Source organism: Dicentrarchus labrax, unplaced genomic scaffold, assembly GCF_905237075.1.
Source record: "Dicentrarchus labrax unplaced genomic scaffold, dlabrax2021, whole genome shotgun sequence".
NCBI classification, from domain to species: domain Eukaryota; kingdom Metazoa; phylum Chordata; class Actinopteri; family Moronidae; genus Dicentrarchus; species Dicentrarchus labrax.
The window spans coordinates 2,345,054-2,362,881 of NW_026136704.1; the positions used below are offsets into that span (position 1 = coordinate 2,345,054).

The 17,828-nt window shown below is 38.9% G+C and overlaps 1 protein-coding gene across 2 annotated transcripts in view; it reads right to left on the minus strand.

Annotated features, from left to right (window-relative positions):
* Window positions 1–2,521: 2,521 nt before the first annotated feature.
* LOC127362360 (melatonin receptor type 1B-B-like) overlaps window positions 2,522–17,828 on the minus strand; it is an 81,722-nt gene continuing 66,415 nt past the window's right edge. The window contains exons 1-3 of one of the 2 annotated variants that reach the window (XM_051398012.1): window positions 12,922–13,606; window positions 12,222–12,340; window positions 2,522–8,921 (exon numbers count right to left, since the gene is read on the minus strand). In XM_051398012.1, coding sequence (XP_051253972.1) covers window positions 8,172–8,921; window positions 12,222–12,340; window positions 12,922–12,994 — 942 coding nt within the window. In that variant the 5' untranslated portion in view covers window positions 12,995–13,606 and the 3' untranslated portion in view covers window positions 2,522–8,171. Of the gene's footprint in view, window positions 8,922–12,221; window positions 12,341–12,921; window positions 13,607–17,828 lie in introns of those variants that run through there. The other variant, XM_051398011.1, reaches the window with a different exon arrangement.

Consider the following 17,828-nt stretch of genomic DNA (forward strand, 5'->3'; position numbering starts at 1 on the left):
ACAGCTCTATTGAGCCACATATCCCCATAAACTTAAGTAGCAATGACTTCATGAGCTTCTTCTATAATAAAATTATTACTATTAGAGAAAAAATTAATCACCAACTGCCATCAACAGTTATCAGTGGCTCTCCAAGTTCAGGGACTTCTGTCAATGTAAACTTAGATATATATTTAGACTGTTTTTCTGCTATCGATCTTCATCAGTTAACTTCAATCATTTCTTCATCGAAGCCATCAACCTGTCTGTTAGACCCGATCCCAACTAGGCTGCTTAAAGAAGTTGTTCCCTTAATTGGCACTTCTTTACTGGATATGATTAATCTTTCTTTATTATCAGGATATGTACCACAGTCCTTTAAAGTAGCTGTAATTAAACCCCTTCTTAAAAAGTCCACTCTTGACCCAGGGGTTTTAGCCAACTATAGACCGATTTCTAACCTCCCCTTCCTCTCTAAGATTCTGGAGAAAGTAGTCGCCAAAGAGTTGTGTGACTTTCTACATAACAACAGTTTATTTGAGGATTTTCAGTCAGGATTTAGAGTTCATCATAGCACAGAGACAGCTCTGGTTAAAGTTAATAATGACCTTCTGACTGCTTCTGACAATGGACTTGTCTCTGTACTTGTATTATTAGATCTTAGTGCTGCATTTGACACCATTGACCATAATATTCTTTTACAGAGACTTGAGCATCAAATTGGCATTAAAGGAACCGCACTAAGCTGGTTTAAGTCATATTTATCAGATCGCTCGCAGTTTGTACATGTTAACGATGAATCTTCAATAAATACTACAGTTAGTCATGGAGTTCCACAAGGTTCTGTACTTGGACCAATACTATTTACTTTATATATGCTCCCTTTAGGCAACATTATTAGGAATCACTCCATTAACTTTCACTGTTATGCAGATGATACGCAGTTATATCTATCAATCAAGCCCGATGAAATTAATCAATTATCTAAATTACAAACATGTCTTACGGACATAAAATCCTGGATGACCTGCAATTTTCTGATGTTAAACTCAGAAAAAACGAAATTCTTGTTCTTGGCCCCAAAAACCTTAGAGACTCACTGTCTAAAGATATAGTCACTCTAGATGGCATTAACTTGACCTCTAGCACCACTGTCAGGAATCTTGGAGTTATCTTTGATCAGGATTTGTCATTTAACTCCCACATAAAGCAGACCTCTAGGACCGCCTTCTTTCATTTACGTAATATTAGAAAAATTAGACACATCCTATCACAGACAGATGCAGAAAAACTAATCCATGCATTTGTTACTTCAAGGCTGGATTACTGCAACTCTTTATTATCAGGTTGCCCCAATAAGTCCATTAAAACGCTCCAATTAATTCAGAACGCTGCAGCACGAGTACTGACAGGAACTAGAAAAGAGATCACATCTCTCCTGTACTAGCTTCTCTGCATTGGCTCCCTGTAAAATGTAGAATTGAATTTAAAACCAGCTTCCAGTTGTGGTTCGGGAGGCACCCTCTCCACATTCAAGAGTAGGCTTAAGACATTCCTCTTTGATAAAGCTTATAGTTAGGGCTGGATCAGGTGAGTCCTGAACCATCCCTTAGTTATGCTGCTATAGGCCTAGACTATCGGGGGATTTCCCATGGTGCACTGAGCTCCTCCCTTCCTCTCTCTTTCTGCACTCATTCATGTCCCATTAATGCATGTTACTAACTCCACTTCTTCCCCGGAGTTCTTGTGCTTTCTCGTCTCGCAGGTTCTCATGGATTCTGGTGGAGCCTCCTGCCATGGTCCTGCTTGACTGCCATTGCCAATACTGTTGTTGCTGTGCACCTGTCTGTCTGTCTGTCTGTCTCTGTCTCTCTCTCTCTCTGCCTCTCTCTCTCGCTCTCTCTCTCTCTGCCTCTCTCTCTCTCTCTCTCTCTCTCTCTCTCACCCCAACTGGTCGAGACAGACGACCACCCACCTAGAGCCGGAGGATCTGTCCTAGGTTTCTGCCTTTTAACAGGCAGTTTTTCCTTGCCCTTGTCGCCAAGTGCTTGCTCATGGTGGTACTGTTGGGTCTCTGTAATTAATGTTAAAGAGTTCGGTCTAGACCTACTCTATTTGAAAAGTGTCCTGAGATAACTTCTGTTATGAATTGGCGCTATACAAATAAAATTGAATTGAATTGAATTGAACCTCCGATTGGCGTAAATTGGTGATTGGTGTCATTACAGCCAACATGGATAACAACCTTACTATATTTACAGTACACACATGACATGCCTTATTCCATAATCACCCATCATCCGTATTGCTGCTGCTGCTCTGTACCACCACCCCAGGATCCACCTGTAGGCTCCGACTGGGGTTTAAGGTATTTGCGTATCACTCCCAATATCTCTATGTAAACATATCTGTGGGGAGTGATGAGGTCAGAGCCTAGACGCCAAAATCTAAATACTGCTTTGATAAGCATTTCAAACGTGAGTTGGCTGAATGAACTATCATTAACTTTTTGTATTTTATTGACATATGCACAACAGTTACAGTGAAGAAGTCATTGGCAATGAAATAATTAAATATATGGCTCCCTCCAACAACTAAAAATTAAAATCCTATAAAAGACATAAAATAGTGCAAAAGTATACAAAAGTATAATCATTTGCAAATTGAGTTAGGAGACAGGTTATGAACAGGATTTTAGATGGCAGTGCATTCATTAATATAAAAACTTTAATGTTTAAACAGCTTAAATAAAACATTATGATATACACAGTACATAGGTATAAAGGGCAGTAATAACTATATTTAAACAGATATGTAAACAGGTAGTCAACAGTCAATAATAGTACTATAAATGCAAATCTGTATCAATACGTTGTGAATTAAGTGTCTAGTAGCCGTGTTTCCATCCAAATGTATTGCAAATTTTAACTGAATATCAGCAGCGTTGTTTTAGTCTTGAACCTGTTGCTGAAAACATCACAGTGAGCATCTGTTCATCACTTTAGTGATGTAGTCTAATGTGACCTTTAAAATCAATCTGCATTAACCCACCAGTATATAAATATAAAAACATAATAAACACAGATTACTTAGATATGAAATAAATAAATACATTTTCATTCAGAATTCAGATAAATTGTAATCAATAACTACCTAAAACAGTTTTAGGCAGTTATATATATATAGTGAACATCAATGGTAAAAAGAAAATGGACTGTATTGTATAGTGCCTTTCTAGTCTTCGGCTACTCAAAGCACTTTAACACTACATGCCACATTCACCCATTCACACACATTCATACAATGATGGCAAAAGCCATCAAATGGAAACTAATACTTATTAATTCACATTTAAACACTGATGCACAGCATCGGGAGCAATTAAGGGTTCAGTGTCTTGCTCATTAGTGATGAGCAAGCTGATTAGTGGACGACCTGTTCTACCTCTGAGCTACTGTCGCCTGGAAAGATGACTTGTTTAGTGAATCTTGCAAACACACTCCATGTTGTCCCAATTTCCCACTACTGACTGAGATTGAGCAAGCTAGCTGACTGAGAGCTACACTGAGTTGCTACTATCACATTGATATTGACTGATATCAGCAGACATTGAAGTCAGAGTTACATAAATTAACATAAAATTATATATTGATATATGAATAGTTCAGTGACACTGGTGGAATTGTACTGTAGAAAGGTGAGCTACATTATACTGAATGTGTCAAGACAACAGACAAAAATGGTTGTATTGTGTACTTGTAGTGGACAACCCACAAGCCGCCCACATTTCTACTGACAATAGCTTAAGGCAGAGGCAGAGAAAATAGGTCTCACTAAGCTATTGAATATACTCATAAAACAAGGGAAAAGGAATGGGGAAAAAAGTGTTTTCCCTCAATTTCTGTTTTAAATAAAGACATGGGGTAGGCCCCAGCTATTTATTTGAAATAATACAGCACAGTATTTATTGAATGGCACCAGGGCTGGGCTATATTATACTGCATTCTTTGAAGTCTTGTGGGATTACCGTCAACATGTTTGGGATGATTATGTTGGTCAAGTAAGTAAGAAGTAATAATCTTTGAAGAAAACCCATGAGAAAATCACTTAGTGCTCCTTCAAAAACAATACAATGTCCTTTCTTTTTCCTTTAATCATTTCATTTACAGCAGACATCTAATATATCAGATTTATCATCTTTATAAGTATTTTTTCATCATCACTACTATCTAAAACAGCAGCCATTTTCACAGTTTTCATTAGAACACAAGCCAAGATCATCCAACTCAAAGCTAAAGCAGAAGTAATAAAAGACAAACATAATAGATCATTCAAAAAACTCATGCACATTCTTTACTCCCATGGAATACAGCATGACAAGCCTGGATACAAGCCTGTGCCAACTGATTCGCTTTGGTTTTACCAAGATAAACTGGATAAAAACAGTAGTAGCATTATCCACAAATATTGTGATAGCAAAAGAAGGTTTTCTTTTTCTGCTACAGATAAGGAGTATGAAATGCATAGAGAAAGTGGTGACTATCATCATTACTAAGATTGAAACTTTACTAAGATTTAAACCTGTAAACTGCATAAATACACTGTCACCTGGGACTCATAAATAATTGTGCTTTTATATACCTTTGTTTTATGACTTTATAGTAGGCTTACATAGTACCTAACCCAGAACGTAATAGCACTGCATTTGGCTGATGACTAAAGGTGTGTTCAGACCAATTCAGAAACAAATATGAACTCGTGAACTTGAATTTTAATTTGTCTTGATATTTGCACAAATATGACAGCTGGAGTGGTTTTGCAGTTTATTTTTATTTGCCCCAATGTGGCTGTACTGACTGTAAGCTGTAAACTTGCATGCAGTGTACTCATAATCTCAAGCCAGGTGGCTGGGTTCCTTGTGTTTGTTATCGTGTATGATTTTTGTGCCTTTACAAGCAAAGTGCTCCATAACTGTTTAAAATCTAGCATCTTAATACAATAAAAGTATGTATATACTTTGATATTTTTGCATCTTGTAAGGTTTCCATTCCATTAAAAGGTACTGCTATATCTGTTTATGTGCCTCATACATGGCTCATGCATCTGTCCAGCTTTACAGCTGAAGAACCAGCTGGTCGTGGCTGAGCTGTGATGTGTTGCTATGGATGGTCCATTCCTGGTTCAACACTGAGAGCTGATCATCTTGATGAAGAAGTTTAATATTAGGAATAAATAAATAATGTTTAATATATGAGTATTATCATTTCAGACTGATCTGCTAAATACCTTTATGGTTTAGCTTTTAAAAAAAATCTGTTATAGTAGTAGGAGTACCATTAGTAGTTTGAATAGAGAAAGAAGCCCTATAGGGAGTGCAGGGCAGTAATTCAGTGCTATGATATCATATAAAAATAGAATAAAAATAAACAAAAACGTAGTCTAACCACACTGGTCTCCAACTTAATTATGGGAAAGGGGTGACTCCCAGTTTAGAATTAAGATGTTGAAAGTAAATGTGTAAATGCCCTTTTAGCGTCTTAATATGCTAGATTTTAAACATGTTACAATGGTAAAAGTGAGTGACACATATAGAGTAACATATAGAAAGTAAGATGTGCACTTAATTACATAATTTTGGCCTCCTGGTTTGTGATATGCACTGTCAATGTGTGTGTCTGTTTATGTGAAAGATTCTGATGAACTCACCAGAAATTTTAATTATTTCTGGTACTATCTCCAGTCTCTCGCCTTTTCTCTAGTCTTTACACGTTTATGAACTGGAGTCATAAAGCCTTGAAACATTTTCAAATCAGTGCTAATTTGGTAATTCTAATCTTGAAAATATGTCCATGTTCATGTCCATATTAACTAACCTGCCTCTAAAATTGGCTTCAGTGTGAACACACCTTAACACTGCCCTATCGGCAGATACGTGACATTGGTAAAAATAACCTAATAACAATATACCTGTAACACCAACAAAGCCTTCTGTCAGTATGTTTTTTTGGTAAAATCTGCATTTTGATTAACAATAAATTAGGCACCTTTGACAAACTATGGAAATGTCCTTTAAAAATTTGAGGCATTCACCAGTAACAAAGGGAAAGATTGAAAGTCATCTTTTAGGGATTCATCATGCTGTAGTGAATTTACCCATGGTTATCTTAAAAAAAAAGACAAAATAATAGATTGTTTTTCTGGTAGAAATTAAAGATGCCATACTTACTGTTATACAGTTTACCTTTAAACATGTTTGGTGAGCCAAAATACTTGCAAATACTAGCACAGTACATATGAATCAAAACATAGACACCATCTAGCACCCCTGTGCCAAGGCTGTTCAGCCTGTCTTGTTTATTGTATTTTTCTGACAAATGATTCTCTTCATGAGGTACAAAAAACAAAAAGTAAAAATAAGCTGTACTACTCTACTTTAAAGCTACTATTTGGTGAACAAATGACTCAATTGATAGTATATGACAATGCTGCTCAAGCAATGTTGTAGGGTAACGCAAAGTAATATGTAGTGTAACAAATTACTTTCTGCAGGAAACAATTAAGTAAAGTAATGCATTACTTTGTATCAGAGTCACGCACAGGTCCAGTTTTGCAAACCCGCATCCGCCTGCACCCGCAGAGCTCAGAACCAGAACCGACCCATTACCCACAATTATCTTCAAGTCAAGTCAGACCTGACCCGTTAATTTAAGACCTACGATCCGACCCATGCTACACACACACTCATATTTTTACTTGTGCAATTATAAGTGTAACATGTAGAAACATGAATTAAAATCATAATTAGCCTTCAACCTGAATTAATCACCAACCGCTGCTGTGTCCAAACGATCAGCTGGGCACTGATGTCAATTAAGCCCTGTATCAGTTCACTAGGTCACTCTCCACACAGCGGTTTGGTCTGAGAGTTGTTGTTATTGGAAAGGTTTCTGATGGCAGAGCACCTGTTTTTCCTGCTGTAGCTGTATGTTTCCTCAGAGGATGTGCAAGCTTGTGGCTTTCACAATAAAAGAAAATACTGGAGGCTGATTGGCTTAATGATATTTAACAGATTTAAATGTTAAAAATACTGCACAGTCATTGTCATTTCTAATTTCTTCACAAGAAACAACACATTTTCACTCTCACCCGCTGCCCGCACACATTTAGTTTACTTTTACCCGTATCCGTACTTTATTTATTCATAAATATATTTATGAATAACCACTTTACTCGTTAGACAACATTTTTGCAGGTTACCTGTCCCGGTGCAGGACTCTACTTTGTATTATACATAACAACCCCAACACTGGTAAATTAGGGTCCATCATTTAGGGTCTATAAAGATCCACATCAGATCTCATGGTCTAGTTATTATCTAAAATGTTTCAGGGGGGACGATTCACCTTTAACAGATTATTTCCTGCAGCATCACTTATTTGTGTTTTTTTATGCATTTTTGTCATTCCGAGGTATACTTGCCATCATCTGTGGTTATTTGCTTTAAATTAAGATTAAGGGCTCTATCTTGCACTCAGCACAATTGACTTTGTACACTGGCGCTTGTATAATTCCTATTTTGCACTCGGCGCATATTGGAATTTTCCCTCCACCGATGCACGTCCTTAAATTAGGGAATGAACTTGCGCTCCGGGGGGCGGTTCAGCGAAAAGAGGAGGCGTGTTCCGGCGCAAACGTTCCCTGGTGCTATTTTGCTGTTTCAGAAAACAATTCCGCCACAGACCAGGAAAAACCTAGTCTACAGTCAGTGGCACTTATTCAGATGCTATTTTAAGGGCGCAGACTTGAGGGGATGCGCCTGAGAGGCAGCAGCAACATCGCCACACAGTCAAGATGGGCATTAATACTTTGCCGCATCCCAGACGGCTCCCGCTCCAGCATGTCAAACCCGGTTTGCTGCAGGAACGGGTGGTCCTCCACCGTGTAGTGGATCTGGATCCTCTGCTCCTTGGTGTTTGCGCTGCTCCCTCCTCAGCTGGCCCTTGCGCACTGCTCGCACTTCTCTTTCTCTTTTTTCCTTTTTAATTTCAGTCACACTCACTGTTGGCGACTCTATCTGAATTTCTGAGTTCATTGCTTTGGCACAGTAGAGATTAGTAGAGTTTGATCGATGGCACTGCACAAGTGAACATAAAATTAGAGAGATGAGGAGGTGAAAAAGCAGAAAAACAGTGTCACAGAGTTTCTCCTTGAACTTGCTCGTTGTTATTGAGTCCAGGCGAGGGTTTACTCTTCATGCCCTCAGTACCACCCCGCGATGTCTCCTGGAAGAAGAGGTGTGGCATCCACACTGACATGATGATCCGCTTGTACTCCCTGCGGAAGTTCTGGTTCAGCAGGCCATATATGATGGCATTAAGGCAACTGTTGAAGTAAGCCATGAAGTAGCTGACAACAAAGAGCCACTCAGGGATGCGAAGCGCCACTGCTTCAGGGTTGATAGCAACTGCAAGTCCAATAAAGTTAAGTGGTGCCCAACAAATTGCAAACAGCACAAACACCACAAACATGGTGATAAAGTTCCTCAGGTCGCTGGGCTTGATGCGAGGGCGAATCTCTGACTTTACCTTCCGCCTTACCTGAATGACCAGGATCCAGATACGTAAGTAGCAAAAGGTGACCACAGCAATAGGAACAAAGAAATGGATCACCACCACTGTGATTGTGTAGGACGTGCTGACTGTCTGTGCAAATGTGCATGAGTAGATGCGTGGGTCATACTGTAGTGAGCCAACAAAGAAGTTGGGCACGATGGCTATGACTGTCAGCATCCAGATGAGTGCCACCAGGAGCAGTGTGTTGCGGTAGCTGTACAGCTTGTCGTAGCTGAAGCTGTGGCAGATGTAACAGTAGCGATTGATGGCAATGCCTGTTATGTTGAAGATGGAGCCAATAACACTCAAGCCCATCAGGAAGCCACTCACCTGGGAGACACAGAGAAAGAGAGGTTGCTTTTATTTATTGTATAAATTAACAGTAGATTTTCCTTAATGAGAAATAACTTTCTCTGGCCACCCTAGTAGGGTAGAGTGGGTAGAGCATGTATTATGTGTCAAAGCTGAGTCCTTACCGCAGCAGCAAACTGCCAAAAATATATTTAGCTTGTAGCTTGCCACTTATAACAAAAGTGTAGTGCTGTTGTATTAACAACTTCCGATAAAAAGTAGCTTCATGAGCTGAGTTTCAAAGGAGCTTCCCCAACACTGCAGGTAAATGGGAGTGAAACACCAATAAAAAATTTATTAAAGCTGCAACTAGCGATGAAATGGCCCTCGTACTCCACGCAACTCAGGATTTGCGCATAAATCATATCAAAGTTGCCATGCAGCGCTTACTCCCTGTTGCCAGTAGGTGGCGCTATCACTATATCTGAATATTTTGTAGACGTGGTCAGGGCGGGACTCTTAATAAACGATTTTTGGTATGTGAGCTACAGGCACCAGTCTACACGTGCCCTTTGAATTTCATATTCATAACTATTATGGTCTCAACACAATGATTTACCCTGCCACCAGAGCGCCACCTAGTGGCGGATTGTTTGTTACATTTTTTAGCGAGGCTCAGGGTGCCATGGGCAATCATCATACCAAGTTTCGTTTTAATCACACATGCCCATGTGGAGATATAAACTTCTTCATTTTAAAGACCGCCACCTTGTGGCGATGGCCTGAAATTATGCACGATGCCTAAGGAAGACATGGGGAACTATGGACATTTTGGGCGATTTGCACAGATTTGATCGGAATTCAAATTTGGACACACCCATCTAAAGACATTCACAATTAAAAGTTGTGCTATTTACGACATTCCATCGAACAGTGTACACGTGGCGTAAAATTTCAACGACTCACCATGAAAGAGGGATTGCGTACATGATCCGATCGCAACGAAACTTCACACGTCTATGTGATAATATTCAGTAATAGTGAGAGTGCCACCTAGTGGTGGGAGGAAATGTCATTTTTTATACTTCCATGTTCTACGCCTAGCAGGATGATCAGAAAAAAAACATTGCTGAATAAAAGTTGTGCTATTGTGACTGTACGTTGAAGGGCGTGTCCGTGGCGTGCCGTCAAAGTTGGCCACTTTGAATCGAAAGTCAATGCCATTTCCGGCATTTCAGTGCTTCACTTTTAACTAACTCCGCTAAATTTCCATGGTTCGCAGGGAAGAGTCTCGCTATGAACGCATTAGAGTGTAGAGCGGTCTCCCTCAGCTTCCGGCGATGAGGGCTTGGGCGTGGGGTGACGTGGGGTGACATGGCGAGCCGCGGCTGCGGCAGGCGGCCGCTGTGCAGGCCCAGACGTAGGTTGATGGTGAGGTCCTGCCCAATGCTGCTTGCAGCTTTAATTTTAGTTGTATTTTTTGTATTTTTTCCACACCACATGACAATCGAGATTACTTTTGGAGCAATTTGATGAACTAAATTGTGGTATACAACTTATTAAGCATGTGAACAGTCTTTCATGTTTGGGTCTCTTAAGTCCTTCATAATGTGCTTTTTATATATATCAAAGTATGAAAAATGTCTCTTGTCTTCTTTTGTTGGATTCTCCTAACATTCTCCTTCTCATCGTGACTTCTCGTGAACCTTTATCCTACTGGTTTTCTTTTTGTTTCAAAATACAGCTGTTCAATAACTCATCAACTCTCCTATTAAGCTGCCAATACAGCAGGAGCGCACAGTGTGTTCTTGGGTGGGGGTTTATTGTTCATCACTGTGGATGCTCACATCGTTTTTGTTATTGTTCTTGACGGGCCTTTACAGTTTGATCAGCATTTTGTGAGTGTGCTGTGCTAGATTGCCTGCATTTGCATCCATCAACTTGACATCAGTCAACAGATCCAGTGTGTCTGTATCATAATAGTGATCCTATCAGCTGACTCTGCTGACTCTCACTTCACTGCAGGACTGAGAAGATCTGAGAAGATTTGTCCCCTGTAATGGCATTTTTTAAGAATCTATGTTACCCTATGACTTGGTTATTGTATATTCACATATGACTCTGTTCAAGAGTCATATCATATCTATTATAATGCATGTCACCTTTTGTCCTGTTTCTTCATGTGCTCTGTGTAATGTTGAGACTTCACTGTGCAGCCGAGGACCTGATAAGACCAATCGTTTTAACACCATCTGGTGACTGCCCAGTTCTCAGGAATGTGTAACTGTCTTAGTGTGATGCTTCAACAGGGATAAAACTAAACTGCTTCTTTTCTTCTGGGCTCTTTCGGACTTTCACATACAAGAGTGTGTGACGGTTGCGTTGAAACCATTCATGGATGACTTGAATAAAAACCTTACAGAAAGACAAAATCATACTTTGTATGCTTTATCAAACAAATTGCCACCACACCCCACAGTCATCACACTATTTAACCAATCAATCTGTAGTAAGCAAGGCTGTGTGCAGGAGATCCTCATTGTTTTCAAGGTGTGTTAAGCCCAGGAGGGGTCAGCAAATGATGGCACACAGATTGTTGTAGGACTTAAAGAAACTAGTTAAACCTGTATTCAGTTACCACCCATTCAGATATATATACCTTGGTTTGTTATTAAGAGTTGTATAGTGAGTGAATGATTTATAACTGAGTTTACTATATTATTTATTTGTTTCAGTACCACACACACACAGTTACATGCAGCATATATATAAAGAGATTATATTTCTCCTGTATTAGCTTAAATGGAAATGTTTTCAGGTAAAGGTAATACAACAGCTGTGTAGTATGTACAACATAATAAATACTAGGACAACATCATACAGGCCATGACCTTCTCTGCACATTACCACAAGAAAGAAAAAGCAATGGACAATGCACTTGTCTCAAGTGCTATTTGAAAACCTGCGATACAAGAACTCTGGGGAAGTAGTGAAGTTAGTAACATGCATTAATGGGACATGAATGTGTGCAGAAAGAGAGGGAGAGGAACAGAGGAGCTCAGTGCATCATGGGAAATCCCCCAACAGTCTAGGCCTATAGCAGCATAACTAAGGTATGGTTCAGGACTCACCTGAGCCAGCCCTAACTATAAGCTTTATCAAAAAGGAACTTCTTAAGCCTACTTTTAATGTGGAGAGGGTGTCTGTTTTCCAAACCCAAACTGGAAGCTGGTTCCACAGGAGAGGAGCTGGGTAGCTCAAGGCTCTGGCTTCTGTTCTATTTGACCTCATGACACTTTTGATATTGTATGATGAAAATGATATCCAGTCAGGACTCACCTTGCAGTGGGTGTCACCCAGTGACCAGCCATCATGGAAGATAGCGTATAACACCAGAGGGTAGGGGTAGAATGCAACCACCAAGTCAGCAAAGGCCAGGCTCACCACAAAGACATTCCCTGTAAAGGACAGAAGGAGAGGAAACAAAGCATCATGTGAGACTGTGATTGAAACTGTAACAACCTTGAGTGTAGCAGCGGCAGGTCCATGTATATGCATAGCCACACCACACCCCTGGCAGACAGACTGTCAACCAATTAGTCACAGGCACACAAACACAGGCAGCTAGAAAGAGGGTGGGGGGTGTCAGTTGGCCAGTCTGCGTCAAAAAGTCCAGGGCCATTTTTCATTCCCTTGTCTGTTACTGATAAGTGATTCTTTGTCTGTTACCAATAAACGTGCAAGTATAAAAATATTATTAAACAGAATCAACTAAAACCCACAGTATACACAATCTTGGGGAGCTGCATATGGCTACATTTGATCAACATCAAATCTAAAGTACAGGTAAGTGTATATTGTTATTTCAAAATGTTAAATGTTCATGATATTGCATATAAAGACCCATCATGTCCCATTAATCATAAAGTTAAGTAATGAGTGCAATCCACAGAGAGAGTAAGAGAATAAATGAACAGAGCAGTACATAGCTGAAATAGATAAATTATAAAGTTTGATTGCCACTGGAAGAAAGGATTACCTGTGGCATTCTGTGGTTCACTGTGGTGGTAACAGTCTACTTCTCTGTCTACTTGCTCCTGTGTCATGTCCATGTTGCTCCTCAGTTTGCATTGAATCCTCTTCACCAGAATGAAGCTCCATCACGTGTACAGAATCAGCCTTCCTGATGAACTTGTTGGTTCTAGTCTCATGGACTGTCCTAACCCTTCTAACCCAGCACACAAAAGCAAATAGATAGAGGTACTTTATTGATCCCGGGAGAATATGAAAGTGTTACAGCAGTTCACATTCAAAGTGACGATTTAGGTATAGACAAACAATAAGAAAACATATTTAAGAAAAAATTAAATAAAATACTCTATGACCTCTACCTCTGTATCAGTGAACAATGAAAATTACACATTCTCACTGAACATGAAACATAACTAAATACAGCAAATTGTCAAGGAAGACCAGGGCTAATCTCTAATCTGTTTTCATGTGTCAAGGATGTTACTGGTTCAGGGATCCAAGATATTTCTCAAATACAGCCAAGACAGAGACTGATGTGGGGAAAATGTATGTCCATTAAAAAGTTTTTGCTCAGATTGTTATGTGTCTGATGTTATGGAGAGGACCTGACAGAGACCATCAGTAATGCATTATTAGACTCAATTGGCTTCTGTCAGAGTGTAAATAAACCCACCCATTGTTTTAATCACACTCTTGACCTCGTTCTATCATATGGGATTAAAATTTAATCTTTGATAGTCTTCCCACATAATCTTTTTAAATCTGACCATTATTTAATAACCTTTGAATTCCTATTACTGGACTACAAGCCATGCCTTTTGCTGCATGTTCAAGTGTCCTTGAGCAAGATACTAAACCCCAAATTGCGTGTTTGAATGTGTGTGAAGACGTTTCCGTTCCGAAGAACAGTTGGCATCTTGCATTGATGCCAATACCATCAATATATGAATGTGAAGAAAATGAGAACAACCCCAGGTTTCTTTTCAGTACAGTAGGAGAAATTCTTCCAAAAGATTAAGATTTGCAATGCATCTGAAGAAATAACATTGTGATGAATCAAGTCTCTCTATTTCATGCAGCATGGAGAGAAGACCTCAGCATGGTTGTTCTCTCCCAGACTTTCAGAATGCTTTGCCTTATATACCATCAAGTATACAGAAGAACAATTGGTGACCTCCTGATGATTCACATGTCTATCTTCAATGGTGAATAAATGCACAACACTGACATATTTCATTGCATGAAAACTGGGATTTTTGTCAGTAAGCGGCACTGTAGATTGGAGTTTTACCCCAGGTGACATTTTTCTAAAAGGTAAGAAAGTCTCTGGTATAAATAGATCAGGCTCAGTATAGCCTAATTTCAGCTTGAATTGATTTATTTAATGAAAGTACGCTAGATTAATTACTGTGTATGTCATTAGCAACGGCAAATGTTATGTAAAAAGATACACAAATGTAGTAACTGTGAAGAATTGAGAGACATATATATGTCCTCATGTCCACTAGGGGGCGATGAGTAAGTTGTTACCTGTTGGGAATGCAATAGATGGAAAGAAGAAGAATTTAGTCCTGTTACTGTGAGAGATGATGTGATCGTGATATACACTGTGTTCGTCAGGAACAAAAAAAAACTTCCCCCATGTTCGGTAAGAAGCCTCTCGTGAGTTACTACAACAAAATAATTTATTTCAACAATTAGAAGAAACTGCTGAATGCTATCAGTGGGCTGCCGATGTGAATGAGCCGTTCACTCAACTCAGCAGTTCAGTAAACTCCAAGTTACCGTCCATGGAGGATAGGTTGGCTGCTTTGGAGTTGAAAAACTGTGCGGGAGACTCTAAAAAGGGAAGACAAATGCACAATCCCAAGATTGCGGTAAGAATATGTTCGGTGACTGCTATCTAAGCTAAAAGTAGCCTAAAAGCAAAGGTTTTTTTTATTAAAGGAGTCATATTATGCCCCTTTTTCAGGTTCATAATTGTATTTTGTGGCTCTACTACAATAGGTTTAGATGTTTTAATGTTCAAAAAACACATTATTTTTCTCATACTGCCTATAGCTGAGCACCTCTTTTCAGCCTCTGTCTGAATCGCTCAGTTTTAGCTCCTGTCTCTTTAAGACCCCCCTCCCGATAAGCCCAGTCTGCTCTGATTGGTCAGCATTATGACGCGGCTCACGCGGATGACGCGGCTCACGCGGATGACGCTCCGACCCCTCCCCTTCGTTGCCGGTGTGACAGTTTAACTGGTGGTTGAATTAACTGGTGATATTCCCGAGCATTGATGCAGATCTGTACACTAGAAATACTGACTGAATTGACTTCTTTTCATAATTTTAACCAACCAGAATGAAATCCATAACATTGTAAACACTCCATTTCTGATGTCTAATAAGATTAACAGAGGTACCTGGAGTTTCAATCAATTTTATTTGCGACGGCGATCTCCGGACGCTTGAAGAGAATGACACAGTAGGTGACTGTGTCGATGCCTGTTCCAAACACTGCAAATGTCAATAAATAATCCAAAAAATGTTCTTGCTGTCGTTTTACGAATCCTTATTAATCTGATATAAAGTCTATTTGAGAAGAGTTTATACTGTCACACAGTCTGTAAGGAAACATGCAGTATATGTTTAACGCAGTGTGGAGTCAGCTGTGGCAAAGCGTGATATGCCCAGATCAACAGGTGCCTACAACATTTTACCATCGATCATGTCGCATCTACACTTTATCTCACCAATCACAGTTTTATTATATACACAACAGCACACTCTTTCTTGCAAATTAGACAACTGTCAAATCTTATTTTGCAATAGGAACAGAAATTGGATAAAGTTAAAACTTTAATCAGTAGAGGGTCTACACTATACAAATCCTTTTCACATGTCACAACTTTGTTGGATTTTGAATAAATGGGACAGAGATTATAAAATGTGGTAGAATTGTGGTATTATATATTGAAACAGTCAGTATATGTTTAATACCATCTTGAAGTAGAGTTGTGGCAAAGCATTATATGATCAGATTAACTTGTGATGCAACGTCTGTCTACCATTGATCACGTTTCATATTAAAGTTGACAGACTTTTATCTTTTATTTATATTCTGTACATGTCAGCAAAGTCTTTCAACCAAATTACATATTGTAACTAATTTTGCAAATAGGAGCAGAAGTTGGATGCCCAGCTGAACACAGCTTATTCAAATCCACAGAGTTGTGACGTGCAGCAAACATGTTGACTGAATTTTGTAGACTATTGGGATGAAACGTCTAGATTTTAGTTTTAGATTAAACTCGATCGTCAGTAAATACAGATAGTGTAGCATGAATGAATGTGCACTCTGCCACAGCTGCTCAGACTGATTCATTTATTGACGTTATCAGTGTTATGTCACATACATTACCATTCCCTATAGTCCTCACTTTATACTCTTACAGATTTGAGAACCTACTGGTTCCAGAGGAATACATAAATATTCATTATAGAGACGTTTTTCACATGAGAAACTACGAGCATTGAGCTCATCATTGCAACCAGTCTCACTCAGGATAATATCACAGGTTAATCCAAACTCGAGCTACTCCGTTAATGTGGTTTTACGATAGTGCGAGTGTGTGGTTGCCTCTATAAACAATTACATTTTGGTGTGTTTAAATTATTTAAAATAGTGTTTCTAAGATGTATTGTAAAGCTATTGTTTGATTACAATATACGATATCCAAAGGAGTCTTTCTTCAATGTAATGTTATACTCGGGAAGGACTCAGAACTGAAGCAACGGTAGCGATCAGCAGTTGTTAATGTCACCATGACAGCAAATAATAGTTCCGTAGTGAGGAGCAGACACCAACATTATTGTTCCAGTAAAGAGTTTCTATTGCAGTGTTTTAAAAGTCACCAACAAATGAATGTCATAGAAGTAGTCAGAATCTTTATTTCCTGGTTCGGCAATAAGGGGTCCTAAGAAGCCACGCCTACACACATCTGCCTCAGTATCACCAGTTAACTCAACTCCAGTTAAACCGACACACCGGCAGGTAGCTCCTCAGTGCTCCTGAGTTTAGCTGCATTTCTACCGTCAATATTAATTCAATAACTGCTTCTAAACCAAAAACTTCACCAGTGGACATGTTAGAGCGGGAGTCTGACCTGAAATCACAGAGAAATGAACAACATCAACAATCAGGATTATAGCTTTCTGTGACATTTCCTCAGGTAAATACTGATTTATTAACTACATATACATACATATAACTAATATATTAACCTCTATCTATCACATAATGTTAGTGTTTATACCTTAACTATGAGAACCAACACTGTGTTCTATGCTTGTCTTTACAGGTACAGCAGTGAGCAGTGACCTACAGTCTACACAGCCCAGTGAAGTTAAACATATTATATATTACATAATATTAACAACATTAGTCAAGCAGTTATTTCTAGTGAAGAAACAGCCAGTAAATGTACCAAAGTAATCAGAGTAATAGTATAATGATTACTGTAACCTCCCATCTGTTATATTCTTTTTACACATTAGTTTACTGAGACCATGGAAACAGAAACCTGGAATACTTTATCCTGTACAACATGTCAACATAACTGAAGGAATTACTCATCTAATAAAGTAAATTGTTTATGGGGTTTAAAAACTGCTAAGTAACCAACTGTTAACAGTACTGTATCCATATTTCATAGTCTGATATTTTAACTAAGTATTATTACCAAACTTAATCTTTTTTATATTTGTAAAAGCTGCAATTATGTTTAAACCCCATTAAAAATACTGTATACTGAATATTCTATCATTTATATATTGTGATGTAATTTATCTTCCAACATAATAAAGTTTGAATGTGAGACAGTAATGTATTGTGTTGCTTACAGTCATTAATACAGGTTTAAATTTC